Source organism: Papaver somniferum, chromosome 3 (assembly GCF_003573695.1).
Source record: "Papaver somniferum cultivar HN1 chromosome 3, ASM357369v1, whole genome shotgun sequence".
NCBI lineage: Eukaryota > Viridiplantae > Streptophyta > Magnoliopsida > Ranunculales > Papaveraceae > Papaver > Papaver somniferum.
Genome location: NC_039360.1, coordinates 41,165,567 through 41,179,198, shown reverse-complemented (window position 1 = coordinate 41,179,198; position 13,632 = coordinate 41,165,567). Strand labels below are relative to the sequence as shown.

General features: G+C 36.0%; 1 protein-coding gene across 1 annotated transcript; it reads right to left on the bottom strand.

Annotated features, from left to right (window-relative positions):
* Positions 1–4,813: 4,813 nt before the first annotated feature.
* On the bottom strand, positions 4,814–8,542 carry LOC113361180 (AP2-like ethylene-responsive transcription factor At1g79700). The gene is made up of 8 exons (XM_026604512.1): positions 8,157–8,542; positions 7,966–8,048; positions 7,792–7,800; positions 7,528–7,616; positions 7,333–7,406; positions 6,837–6,887; positions 6,451–6,527; positions 4,814–5,601 (listed from the first exon to the last, which is right to left on the bottom strand). The coding sequence occupies exons 1-8, from the start codon at positions 8,324–8,326 to the stop codon at positions 5,072–5,074; spliced, it is 1,083 nt and encodes a 360-aa protein (XP_026460297.1). The 5' UTR covers positions 8,327–8,542; the 3' UTR covers positions 4,814–5,071.
* Between the last annotated feature and the right edge of the window lie 5,090 nt (positions 8,543–13,632).

The window sequence follows — 13,632 nt, the reverse complement described above, 5'->3', positions numbered from 1 at the left end:
GGGTTCTAGTATTTTTCACAACTGGAAAATGGGTTAGAAAAAAAAGTCCCCGTATCTAGCTTATAGGGTCTTTTTTGGTACATCTTTGAAGACTTCTCTTTGATCCTTCGGTGAGTAATCCATCACGAGCAAATTCTCCAAAAAGTATTTCAAGAAAGCAAAACTCATCGAGGAGTAATTCCACCTCCAAATTTGGATCAATTCTATCCAAATTTATAGTTATTGAAATTCATAACAAATTCAGGAAAGTTTATATCCCAGGAAGTCGACGAGCGATATTTTTCACAGTGAAATATGTTTTTGTATGGGGGATTTTGTGTTTTCCCCTCAAAAAAGATAGTTATTTTGCACTATCCCCTTTTGAAATCATTAATCGGTGAAATCCCCTTTCTGTTACAACTTCCACATGTTTGGACGAAGGTTTATGAATGAAGACGGAAACAAAAATAGAAGGGAAAGGGTAATGGTGGCTGTCGTTGGATACTCATGATTTTAATCAGTATGTGTAGTTAATAGTATGATTTTAGGGGAAAAAATTGTGCGATGAGAAATTAGAGATCTTAGATCGGGAAGACGATGACAGTGGACCGTCAGATTATATTTCTAGTTCTAGTTAGATGTTTTATTTTTAGCCCATGCTAAACGGTATTCTAGGGTTTTCAATATTTAATACTCCATCCATTGCTAAAAAATAGTCATTTTCACAACAGTTAAGAAAACTAATCATTGAAGCCACTTTTTCATGTTTTTTCTTAATCTATCGTTTGGTCCCCACTCATTCTTTATTAGAGAAAGTGGAGAGAAAAGTGGTCACTTTTTTGTATTTGGAGAGAAAAAGGAGAGAGAGAAGTGGTCCCTCAATGAGGATAGTAGTAAAATCATAACAATTGACTTTTCACATATCGAAACAAACCTATTTTTTTGACATACCCAAAAAAGGAAACCTGCCTATTTTTCAGAAACGGAGGGAGTAATTTTTATGGCACACACGTATTTTACACGTGGTCTCTTAACTGGGTAGTTACGAAAGTTACGACGGAGATAGGGTTTCACCGATTAGCAATTTAAAAAGAGGTAATGCAAAATAGATATTTTTCTCGTGGGGGAAATGCAAAATCCCCTTTTTTGTATTTGTGGATTATGAAACTGAGATAGCTCTCTCTAGAGAGTACCTGCAATACATGTTTTCGTATTAGTTAATGATTTGTCGTAATTTAAGACTAGTTCCCAAGTTTTTATTATTATTTGTGTTTTTGTATGGTTATTACATCTACTAAAATTGTTCCTTGTTACATTTGAATCTGAGGACAGAAGGGGTGAGAAAAATCAGAGTAACTAAATGACTTGGATCATAATTTGGTGAAGTTCTTCCTTCACTCTATCCTTTGCAAGTCGGACACAACCCTGCAGCCTTCATTATTCAATAAAGCTTCTTCCTTTTCATTTACCAAATACCTAGCTAGTCGGGTAAATAAATACATCAAATTTTGCATGGAGCCAAATAGAGAAGCACAGTGGTCATACAAACAAGGAGGGTTGGTTAATTCATTTGTCGGTTTCCTTTTGGGATGGATAGAGATCATTTTGACCAACATTTTTTTTACATTATCTACACTTTTCTTATGAACCCATAATTTAGATTATTCGACAAATTTCCATTCTATAATCCTCTCATCTTAATTTCCAAGTGCCGCAAAGTTTCAAAAATCTTACGGTGAATTCCGCATTGGAAAAAAAAAATCCAACTGTGATGGATAAAATAATCAATTAGGCCTGCCAAGTGGATAGACAGACAAAGAGTTGCACCATGGGTAGAAGCACTGCGTGGGTAAAAATTACCCGCACGGTTAGAGATCGGCCGAGCGGCCAAGTCATATACACGACTGACTACCAAATGCGAGGGCCAGGATATTCATTTTTCTGTGAGGAAAACTTTTAGGGCATTAATAAGGCGATGAAAAGACAAGGGCATAAAGATAATTTCAGTTCTTCTAGTCAAGATTACTACTAACCCTAAATTATCTTTATATGCGATTTGGAACATTTTGCGGCAATATTAGAGACTGTGAACTCTCCGAGTTTCTTTGGCATTTCAAGCGATCTTAGATCTTCTTATCACTATGTTGAGATGGTTGAGATGCGAAGAAGCTGATGTATTGTCTGAGAATGACTTTGAAGGATCAAATGAAGCGCACCAGATTTTCATGGATGTTTTCTATGGAAGAAACGTTGCAGGAGGTGCTTCCAAGAGGTGTAGACAAGCTGAGGGATTTAGACCTACCAAAGCATCACTTATTAATTCAAATACTGATGATAATTCAGTGGTGACGTCAACAACTCAATCCTCCAGTTCCTTTATCTCTGGATCTGGATGCTGTCCCCAAAACTATAGTACTGTCTGTGTCGGACGGGATGATCAAGATACTTCTGCAGCTACGCGAATGAAGAGGTCAGAAGGCGTGCTTGCTGCTCCTGGAAATGAATATATTAATGGATATTTAACTGTTCCAGAGAAGGCTCCAGTTATGCTTTTCTTGCAGTCCTTAGACTTTCCAGCCAAAACATGCATGCTGGTGGAATCTTCAAGTGAAGGTGTAAGCGCTACGTACCTGCATATAAGGGTGGAAGAAGTTTACAGAAGAGAACGTGCTCGTGCTGAGGCTCGGGCTCAGGCTGAGGCTGAAGCTGCCTCTAAAAGTAAGTGTAGCCATCAAAAGTAACACATTAACATCTACTGTTTCTTAGCATCGCACCCGAGTGTTTGCTTCTGTGGCACATAAATCTCCAGAATCCTCTCTTTATTTTTATTTTATTTTGGTGCTTACTCCGGTCACTGGTATCATCCTCTCCTTTTGCTTCAGATGCAACTAAAACCATTGTGTCGAATATATCTTTGAAGGATCTATATTCTGGTCTGCGTGACGCTGTCAACTATTTACTGAAGGCAGCAGGTTGGGCAGTGGAGAAGAAGAAGAAGGCAGGAAGCAATCCCTATATGAACACAATTTATAAGTCTCCCACTGGGAAAATCTTTCCTACATTTCGTAATATTTGGAACTCATTTGGTGATAGTCTGTTTGCTGGTCACTACAAGATGACACGGCAAGTTAACGGGAAACAGTGGACGAATATTGAAGAGTTTGGCTCTAACTTGTCAGAAGCACTGATAGATTTTGAGAAAGACAAATTCAGTCAATTGGACGCTTCGTATGTGTTGGCTCATCAATGGAGTCTTCTGAATCCTTATGTTTCCGTGGTGATGGTTAACAGACATATTCTTAAACTAAGAAAGGGAACACCAGTCAAAGCAGACACAATTGTGGTGTCTGATAGGGAAGAACTTGCTCAGCTAGGTTGGGAAGATGAGAATATATGCAGACGAAAGAGAACTTCTGCTAAACGAAGAAATAGTCGTAGGGCGGCGTTGGCACTTCGATGTTTTAGATTTGATTTTGTTGTTCTGGGAGGCTTTTTGCCTTGGGGATTGTTGTTTTGGCTAGCTTTTGCTTCAGCCTTTGTGCACCTAGTGTGCTCCTCTTTATCTAACTTCTAATTTTCTATTAATAAAATTTTAAACTTTTTGCGAACTGTGGGTCTGTCAGATCTGAAAATTAGAAAGGATTCAAGGTTTGTTAAATAGACTAGGGGTGTAAATTCGGGCAGGCCGGGCCGCCCGACCCAAAAACTAAGACGGGTCGGGCAGGCCAGGCTTAATATTTGTGAGCCCGTAAACAAATTCAGGCCGGACAGGCCGGGCACAAGTAGATAATTTGCTATCCAAAGACCGCCCAAAGCCCGCTTTTTATACGGGCAGGCCAGATCGGGCCGGACAGGCCACTATTTTGATTTTTTTTTAAGTTTAAATTTTCAAATGAACGGTATTAAATACAATATCCTTTCCTTTCCAACATCGCATATCGTAAGTGATAGTATTATTTTATATTTAAATTACACTGACAAATTTTTAATTTTAGCCTATAATAAATAATTAATTAGAGTACAATAAACTTTCTAATAAGAAAATATATTACCATTAATGTTTTGAAAAGGTTAATTATAAGTAAAAAAACAATTATATGTTTTATTTTTCTTGACACAAAATTGACAATTATAAAATTGTAACTTTTAAGTCTTTTTAAGAGGATATTAAATGATTAATGGCACATAGAAGGCTTTCAGGCCGGGCACCAGGCCGGGTATCATAATTAATCGCAAAAGCCCGAGACCGCCCAATAAATTAATCCAGGCCAGGCCGGGTGGTCCATGACGGGCCATAACAGGCTTTGGGCTACTTCGGATACAGGCGGGCTCGGGCGGATACAGGCAGGCTGAGTATTTTCGGGTATTATTTACACCCCTAAAATAGACTACTAGAATGACAGAGGCAAAGACAGTGAAAGGAGACTCTTTGGCTAATGATTTGGCTCAAGGTTTTATGTCGTAAGAGTTGGAGCAATCAAACTAGAAGCATCTAAAGGAAACTCAAGGTAATGAGAAAGCACTGGAAACCTCCACACCTGGCTGATGCAATTCCTGATTTTGAAAATGCCCGAAAGAACTTTGAACAATCCGAATATCTTGATGATGAGAGCTGCAGTGTCTCTGAAGCTTCAAACTTTAAGATAATCCAACATCTGGAACTGGGCTAACAAATTTTGGCATCCACATTCTGAAGTGCATAATGTACTGAGATATAATGTTCATTGCACCAGAATCCGCGCATTAGACCAATTCCGCTGTGATATCACATAATAGTAACAAACAACAGAAAACCAATTTCATTTCAGAAGTTTATATATTTATTCCACTGGAATTCAAAGGCTTATATATCATCCAAAATCCTATAAATAATAGGACTACACAAAAAAGAAAAACCCTTTGAGTAACTGCAATGAATTTTTAGTCTTTTCTATATCTACATAAAATATCGAATAAATAGATTAGAGAACTAATAACTCCCTAAATTTGTTTTATCTAATTAGAGGACTTGATCAAAGATGAGCTAAAAATAATAAATAAAAAAGAAGAAGAAAAAGATAAGAATTTGTCTTTGCACGGCGACTGACCACCCTTATGCACCCAACTCGCAATCAAATATTGGCGAAAACGAAGAAGAATTGAGATCACCAAAAATGTTATCTTCACCCTCAACATAACTGCCGGAATCTTGACACTCAAAGAAAGTTTGGATATCATCAGGGAAACTGCATTTGGGTGGGTCAGATTCCGCTGGAGTCAATGGACATTCTTCTGTCGACTCCTCCGATGAAGTCCTCTCAAGCATTTCCTTAAACTTCGACGACTGAAGTAATAGTCCCAGTGCCGATGATGACTTAGCTGAACTTGCACCATTCTGCCGAGGCTGATAAACTGCAGCAACTTCACTTGGGCTGTGTTGTTGGGTGGATGAGTTCATCAACTCATCTTGAGTACTAGGATGAACTACTACTGGTTTAGTATCTGTGTTAGTGTCTGAAGAATTGTTGTTGTTGGGTCTTAACCATTTGATGTAGCGGCTAAGATCAAAGTTTGTAACAGCATTTAGTCCACGGTATTCTATTGCTGCCATGTCATATGCAGTAGCTGCTTCCTCTTGGGTTGCTGCAAAAAAAAGCAAAAGGAAAAGAAAAGTTGGAGGGTGATTGAGGAAATAGTAAAATAGTAATGATTAATGAATAATATGAAAATACTATTGAATTATTGAAAGGAATTTGGAATATTGTATAAAAAGTTTTTTTTTTTTCCTGAAACCTTTAAAATGCCGTTGGGAGTTGGTGATCAAATTCCCAACTAACTTTCTTTTAAAATAATTGAATGATCACTGACAAACACATCTGGTTACTTGTGCAACTCTCTTAATTAAATCACAAAGTCCTAGTTAAGTACAACTTCAACCCATAATCTTGCCACTTAAATACTTCCTGCATACACGAGATTGCGAAGAAAAGAGATGAGATTATGAACACATCAAAATCAAAGTTTTGGTAAAGTGGAATAATGGAGATCCCTTCTCTGATCGAATATTCCGATGCCATGGTAGACTAAAGTATGGGACCTCTAAAAACACCTCAAATTAGTAATACCGGTTTTTGGCATGTGATTTTATTAAATATGAAAGAAAAATGAGTCATGTTGTATGCTGTTTTCTTCTCTAGCCGTGCCTAGATTTAGATAGGATATTCCTAGTATTAGGTGATTAGGTTCATTGTTTTGACTTTAGCATGTGACTAGATTGATAGATAGCAAATTATGGAGAAATTAAACAGCAAAAGATATGAGAATTTATTTTGAATTTGAAATTATGTTCCTCAAAAACCGATTTTGTTTTGGTGTAAAATTGTGCAGTAAAATAAGGCACTTGTATAGGTCAAACCATGATATTTACCCAACTGATTTTACCAAAATGATTTTGACTCAAAAATATAAAGCAAAAGTTAAAAAAAAAATTACCATATGTTCCAAGGTAAAGGTATTTGTTGCCAAATACTCTCCCAATTCGAGCTTCCCATCTCCCATTATGATGATGCCTGCAAAATGTACAAGTCTCCTCCATTAGATTGAGAAATCATTGATATCCCTAACTTTTTACTAATGATTATTAGTTGATAGTAAGAAAATTAGTACACTTTGATTCTGTGAAGGTCACAATGTGCACTAGTACTAGGCCTGAGAATGAATAATGCATCATTTTTCACATTCAGTATGCATCAAAAACTCAAGTTTGGCAAAGAAGTAAAAGAAAACGTGGGTACAAACACAACCAAATTGTTGCTCAAAAATGTACCCAACCTGACATCAATTACCCAGAGAGAAAAAAGACCCTGATGAAAAATTACCTTGCAACACCTCTGTACTTGGAGACTCCTCTAGAAAATCCACTGCTTCTCCTGCAAATGTTCACCAGTATGATTCAGTTTCGGTTTCGATATGATATACTGGACAAGAAAGAAAAATTGTCCAAAGTAAAGGTATGTTTTTAGCTTGATTCGAACAGTAAATTTTTCCCATGTCCCTTCCAAAGAATATATTTCTTTGGCTCTTTTATTTTACAGAATTCATTTCATGATATGAAACACAGCTTAAATGTACTCAGACATGATAAAAATTCACGACGAAAATGTCAACATCTCCAACACCATCTGGCTAGCCAGTCCCCAATGTATTTTGTGAACTTCTTGACCATAACTTTCCAAGTTACTAAGTACACAGAAATAAATTCTTCAAGGACATAATGTATCAAAAAAAAGAAAAAACATACAGTATTGAGTGTCCTCTTCTTTATTGTTGTGGACTTGTGTACTAAGTACCAAAAACTTGTTGTATAAACATTACCTTCTTAAGGATCCAATATATTCTTCTTTGGATTGCCCCTCCATTTCTTTTATCTCTTCTTCATATGTTGCCAGCTATACAGACAACAAATGGTTAAAAAATTTCATGGTTTAAATTCCATTTCTCATAACCATGTACTTAAAAATAGAACAACTAGATTAGGAGAAATGGTGGGTTGAGAAATTGATTACTTACAGGGAAATTAAGGATGGTTTCTCTTCCCCAATACTTCAATGCAGCTAAGTCATATGCATGTGCAGCTGCCTCTTCACCATCATAAGCACCTAAATGAAAAAATTAAACCAAAAATTAGATTGAATTTCCACTAGGGTCTTGTTTAGAATTAATGAGTTGAACCAATATGAGTGGAAAAAAAGAAAGCCACCATTAAATAGTTGGGACTATCATCACTATAGCTAGTAATAATAGGACTGACTGATAGCAATAGCAAGCACTCACCAAGATAGACTATTTGTGTGATTCAATTAGTTGGATTCAACCACCACCACCACCATCAAATTAATAAGAAGACCCCCACAGATAACAAAAACGGAAAAAAAAAGGATTATTACTCATCTTAAATCAAAAATCAACTATTGGAAGAGAAAAAATTGATGATGATGAATGCAATACCTTGTCTTCCTTTCTTATTCTGAGATTCATTCCAAGAATTCTTGTCCCAGAGATGTGCTTCATATCTACCAGTCCATCTATGCCTACACCAAAATATGATGATACCATCAAACACATATGTACATAAAAAAAAAAAAGTTAACAACAATTTCAGTTTTAATAAAATGTAATGCAATAGAGACATACTGTACCTAGTAACACCACGATAGATGGAACTTCTTTGAGGAGGAGAATCTCTTGGAACACTTTTTCTTTTTCTTTTCACTTTTGTTGCTGCAGTAGTAGTAACAGTAACAGCAGTACTAGTGTTGTTACTAGTAGTAGAATTGTTGTTCTTGATTTGCTGTGAAAGTTTTGCCATTAGAGGAAAAAAAGAGAATTCCACCAAAATAGCTGGGGATGAGGAAGGAAGTTAGAGAGAAATAAGAGTGAAGAAGAAGAGGAAGATGATGAGTATGTATGTACGACTCAGTCTTCAAAATGAAAGGGTTTTAAAGAGACTCCTAAAAAAAAGTTAAGAAATTAGTTGGAGGGAAGGGAGATTTGGGAGAGAAAGTTAGTTTTTTTTTTTTTTTTTTGTAGCTAGCAAATTAGGGGATGCCGGCAATCAATTAGCATTACTAGTTTAAGTTTTGTTTTGGTTTTCTTAGCTGCTAAGGTTTTGATTTGTAGCCGTCTATATACGGCATGTTTCTTTTGTTGCTTTCATTTGTTCAATTTAGTGTAGTCCTATATGCTTTCTCATCTGAGTGGGAAATAAGAGGGTGTTTGGATGCCAGAAGAGAGAAGTAGTTTCTCAACTTAGTTTAGTCGAAAAGTTAAAAATCAAATTAAAATAAGAAGGGTGGTTGGATTTTGGATTTCGATTTAATTTAGTCGAAAGATATAAAATTAGTTTGGAAATTAAGAGGGTACATTTTTAGGAAGGAACTTCTCAACTTTGAAAATGATCTCGGGAAGCCAAAAAGTTAATTTTTTTTATAAAGTAAAATTGTTTTGCTTCTAACTTATGTGATCGATTAATGTAGAAGTGCTTCTGCTTTTGGCAACCAAACGCCCATAAAGAATCTAAAAGCAAATAATAATTTTATGTGAACCACAACAACTTTGTTTTTCATTTTTGAAAAAGCGAAATCACTTCAGCTTCTAGTTGCAGAATGAATTTAGTCGAAAAGTAGAAAGTTAGTTTGAGGATTAAGAGGGTACTTCTTTGAAAAGTAGTTTTTCGACTTTCGGAAGAAAAAAAATTGGAGGTTAGGGTGGATCAAAATTCGAACAAATAAGCCAAAACGTTAAAATAAATTTTTAAGGAAAATTATTTTGGTTCTGACTCTTGAGATTGACTAATGTGGAAATATTTTTGTTTCTGACATCCAAACGCTCGTAATGACTTGTAGAAGCAAAAAAAAGTAATTTTATTTGAAGCAAAACAACTTTGTTTTTCATTTATGACAAAGCAGAAATCACTTCAGCAGTTCAGCTTCTGGTTGCAGAATGAGCTTATCTGGAATAACAAACGTTACGCTCAATGGCATAGCCATGATCAAAGGTAAAATGGAGTAAAAATAAAATGTATAAAAGTAGTTTCTCAACTTAGTTTAGTCGAAAAGTTAAAAATCAAATTAAAATGAGAAGGGCGATTCAGTTGGATTTTGGATTTCGATTTAATTTAGTCGAAAGATAGAAAGTTAGTTTGGAAATATAGAGGATACATCTTTAGGAAGGAACTTCTCAACTTTTAGAAGAAAAAAATAAGTGGAACAAAATTTGAAATTGATCTCGAGAAGCCAATAAAAAGTAAAATTTATTTTGCTTCTAATTTATGTGATCGACTAATGTAGAAGTGCTTCTGCTTTTGGCAACCAAATTCCCATAATGAATCTAGAAGAAAAAAATAATTTTATGTGAACCACAACAACTTTGTTTTTCATTTTTGAAAAAGCGAAATCACTTCAGCTTCTAGTTGCAGAATGAATTTAGTCGAACAGTAGAAAGTTAGTTTGAGGATTAAGAGGGTACTTCTTTAAAAAATAGTTTTTCGACTTTCGGAAGAAAAAAAATTGGAGGTTAGGGTTAGGGCTGCACATGAACCGTCACGTCCCGTGGAACCGTACCTGAACCGCAGGAACCGTACCGGTACCGTAGTCAGATGGGACAGGTACAAGTACCAAAAACTGGTACCGTGTCTAGAATAGGTACAAGTAACGGTTCTAGGCTATTCCCGTCCCTTCCCATCCCGTAATACCGATCTCTTGAATATGGAGAGAGAGAGAACCACAATTTGAAGAGTATCACCGCGTAGGCGCATACTGCTGCAAGCCTGCAACTACGAAAAATCTGCATGCGTATGCACTTAATGGATGGAAGATAATTGATCACCCAGTGACGTCTTTACTACACAGTAACTACAATAGAAATATTAAGATTAATTTTTAACCATGGAGGCTTTGCCATGTACAGAATTGAATATAATTAAGTTAGAATACACTTTGTTGGCAGAACTTAGATGTTTCTGCTCAGCTAAAAATGGTGTACGTACTTCCTAGTTCATGTAGTGATGCTTAATTATGCTATCTAGGTGGATGATAGGAAAACATTTTAAGGACTTGGCCACATCTGAATCTCTGTATACGACAAAGAGTTAAACAACTGCGAGATTAAGCAAATTTTGAGCTTCATAATAATGTGACGGTATTAGATATGTGGCACATGGTAACAACTGAATATAATGGGATGATCTACCCTGCATTCTTTTTTTTACAATTGCTACAAGTAAAGAACCGATCCCGTCCCGTCTCGTACCGAGTTAAACGGATACAGGTCCCTTCCCGTACTTCACAGGTACAAGTACAAGTACAAGGTACAGGTACCGACCATAAGGAGGTATAGGTACTGAGCTAGGAAAAAACCCGTACCGTCCCGTCCCATGTGCAGCCCTATTTAGGGTGGGTCAAAATTCGAACAAAGAAGCCAAAACGTTAACTTATTTTTTTTAAGGAAAACTATTTTGCTTCTAATTCTTGAGATTGACTAATGTGAAAATACTTTTGTTTCTGACATCTAAACGCTCGTAATGACTTGTAAAAACAAAACAACTTTGTTTTTCATTTATGACAAAGCAGAAATTACTTCAGCAGTTCAGCTTCTGGTCGCAGAATGAGCTTATCTGGAATAACAAACGTTCTGCTCACGTCAGTGGCATAGCCATTAGGCCTACACACGGTTCGGTTCGGTGCGGTTATAGCTAAAACCGTTCACCTAACTGTGTTCGGTGCGGTTATCACAATTAAAACCGCAGCCGAACTGTTTAGTATTCGGTTCGGTTTTTAACCGCACCGTTACTATTCAGTTACGGTTCGGTTCGGTTCGGTTTTCACCTATACCCTGCACCTGTACATAAATACATTATGAATTTCTGAAATTCTAATAAACTGATGCTACATTCCATACTTAAGTCTTGACAAGATAACCATAGTCTACAGATTAAAAACAGAGTTGAAGTTCACAAACAAGTTGACCAAAGATTAAGTCTAAAGATTAACCAAAAAGTCTGATGAAACCAAAGTTAAAAAGAAAGTAGCATAAAGAGTTGCCAGTAAAAGAAAAAGAGCCATCCATTTGATCTTCATTTCTCAAGTAGCAGACCAGTAAAAGATTGCAGTCCATCCATCTCTCAAGCCAATCATCCCCTTAATCTTCATCCTTTCCCAAAATGTCTGCAACAAGAATGCAAAGAAGAAATATTCAAATATATTCAATGAAGTCTGCATCTAACAGATAAAAGAAGATAACATTCATTCAAATTTCAAGTCAAAAGAGAAGAGATTCTATTACCATCTTCAATGTTGGAATTGTCATCTGGTACATAGTCACACAGAAAATCAAGAGAGATAGGTTTCTGCAACCAGATTTGCGTACAGAGAAGTGCTTCAACTGTCCTGGCAGATAGCGAGCTTCTCCATGGGGTAAGAATGCACTTTCCGGTACTGAATGCAGATTCTGATGCAACAGAAGACACTGGTATTGCCAAAATATCCTTCGCCATAAGTGATAGCACCTTGTACTTGGTACTATTAGCCTGCCACCATGCCATAATATCAAACTCCCTGGTAGACGCTTCACAGTCATCAAGCAAATACCTTTCAAGTTCTGACTTTGTATTAGTACTATGAACATCCATTCTTCGCCTTTTCTTCCTTGATTCAAGCATATCCTCAATGTTCTCTTCTTGCACAGAAACAACCATGTCATCAACACCAGCAGCAGCTGTTGACCCAATACCTAAGACATCAGAAAAATCAATAGTAAGTAATGATAAAAAGCAGATAAGCAATATTAAGTAATGAACTAATGATGATCAATAGTAAGTAATGATTTCACCTTCCTCTGCATTGGCATTTGAATACATGCTGGTGTACTCATCATAAAGTCTTCCCATATCTTGTTTCACAGCCTTCAAAACAGTTGTAACCCTGAAATCATCTTGCTCATACAAACATTCCAGCACTACACCATTTTCCCCGAATTGCAACTAAATTTTGTAACGGCTGCTGGGCCGTTACAAACTTTTATGTTACAAATAGCCGTTACAACCTAGACGTAACAGGGAGGAGCCGTTACGAAATTTTTTCCAGATTCGTAACAGGGGGAAACTGTTACGAATAGTAACATGCTAATCTTTTACGTGTGTCAGTCACACGCTTGGGGACACTAGAGCCGGTAACAGATATTATTGCGCGTGTGCCATTCAGCCGTGTGCCCCCTTTTTCCACCCAATTTCACTAAGCTAGAGTATTATTCCTCCCCTGAAGAGATAAGCTCGTGAAGAGATGAGGGTTTCATCGAGTACACTCATTTCATTTTTTTCACTCTCTTTCTCTCTTCGTTTCTCATCAGAAGATACCAGAAAGTTGTTGTTTTTTTTTTCAAATTTCTCGATCTGTTAGTATTCAAATTTCTCGATCAGAAGATATCAGAAAATCAGTTAGTATTCAAATTTCTCGATCTGTTATTTCAATCGTAAGTTGTTGTTTTTTTTTATTCATTCAATCATCGTCTGTTTTTTTCATTGGGGTTTTTAATTTTAGGGTTTTTCCATCTGATAAATCTATTATGATTTCTATTTCTGATTTCGTTTTAGGTTTATTTTTATCTGATATAAATTTGATACGATTTCTTTCTCTTATTTCAGGGTTTTATCTGTGGAAGAGCTGAAGAACTTTGAAGGTATTTGTTTTATCATCTGTTAAATCAAGTTTTAGGATTTGAAGGATATATACTAACTGATATTCTGATTTCATGTTAGGGTTTGAAAGACTGAAGAACTTTGAAAAACTCCAAAGAGCTGAAGTTGAAGGTATAAGAATTGATTTGTTTAATTTCAATTAGTATGAATTGATTTTTTTTTAATTTTATTTTTAGGTTTTCAATTAGTATGAATTGATTTGTTTAATTTCAGTTTTAGGGTTTCAATTAATATGAATTAATTTTTTCTTTATAGCATGTTAAGATTATGGTGTTTTATGTAATCTAGCATGTGAAGTTATTTGGCCAGAGCTTCGACAACCTGTTTTCTTTGTAATCTGTTTTCTATGAACTACTTGTAGACCATATGTATGAACTCTGTTTTCTTTGTAATATGTTTTCTATGAACTACTTGTAGACCAT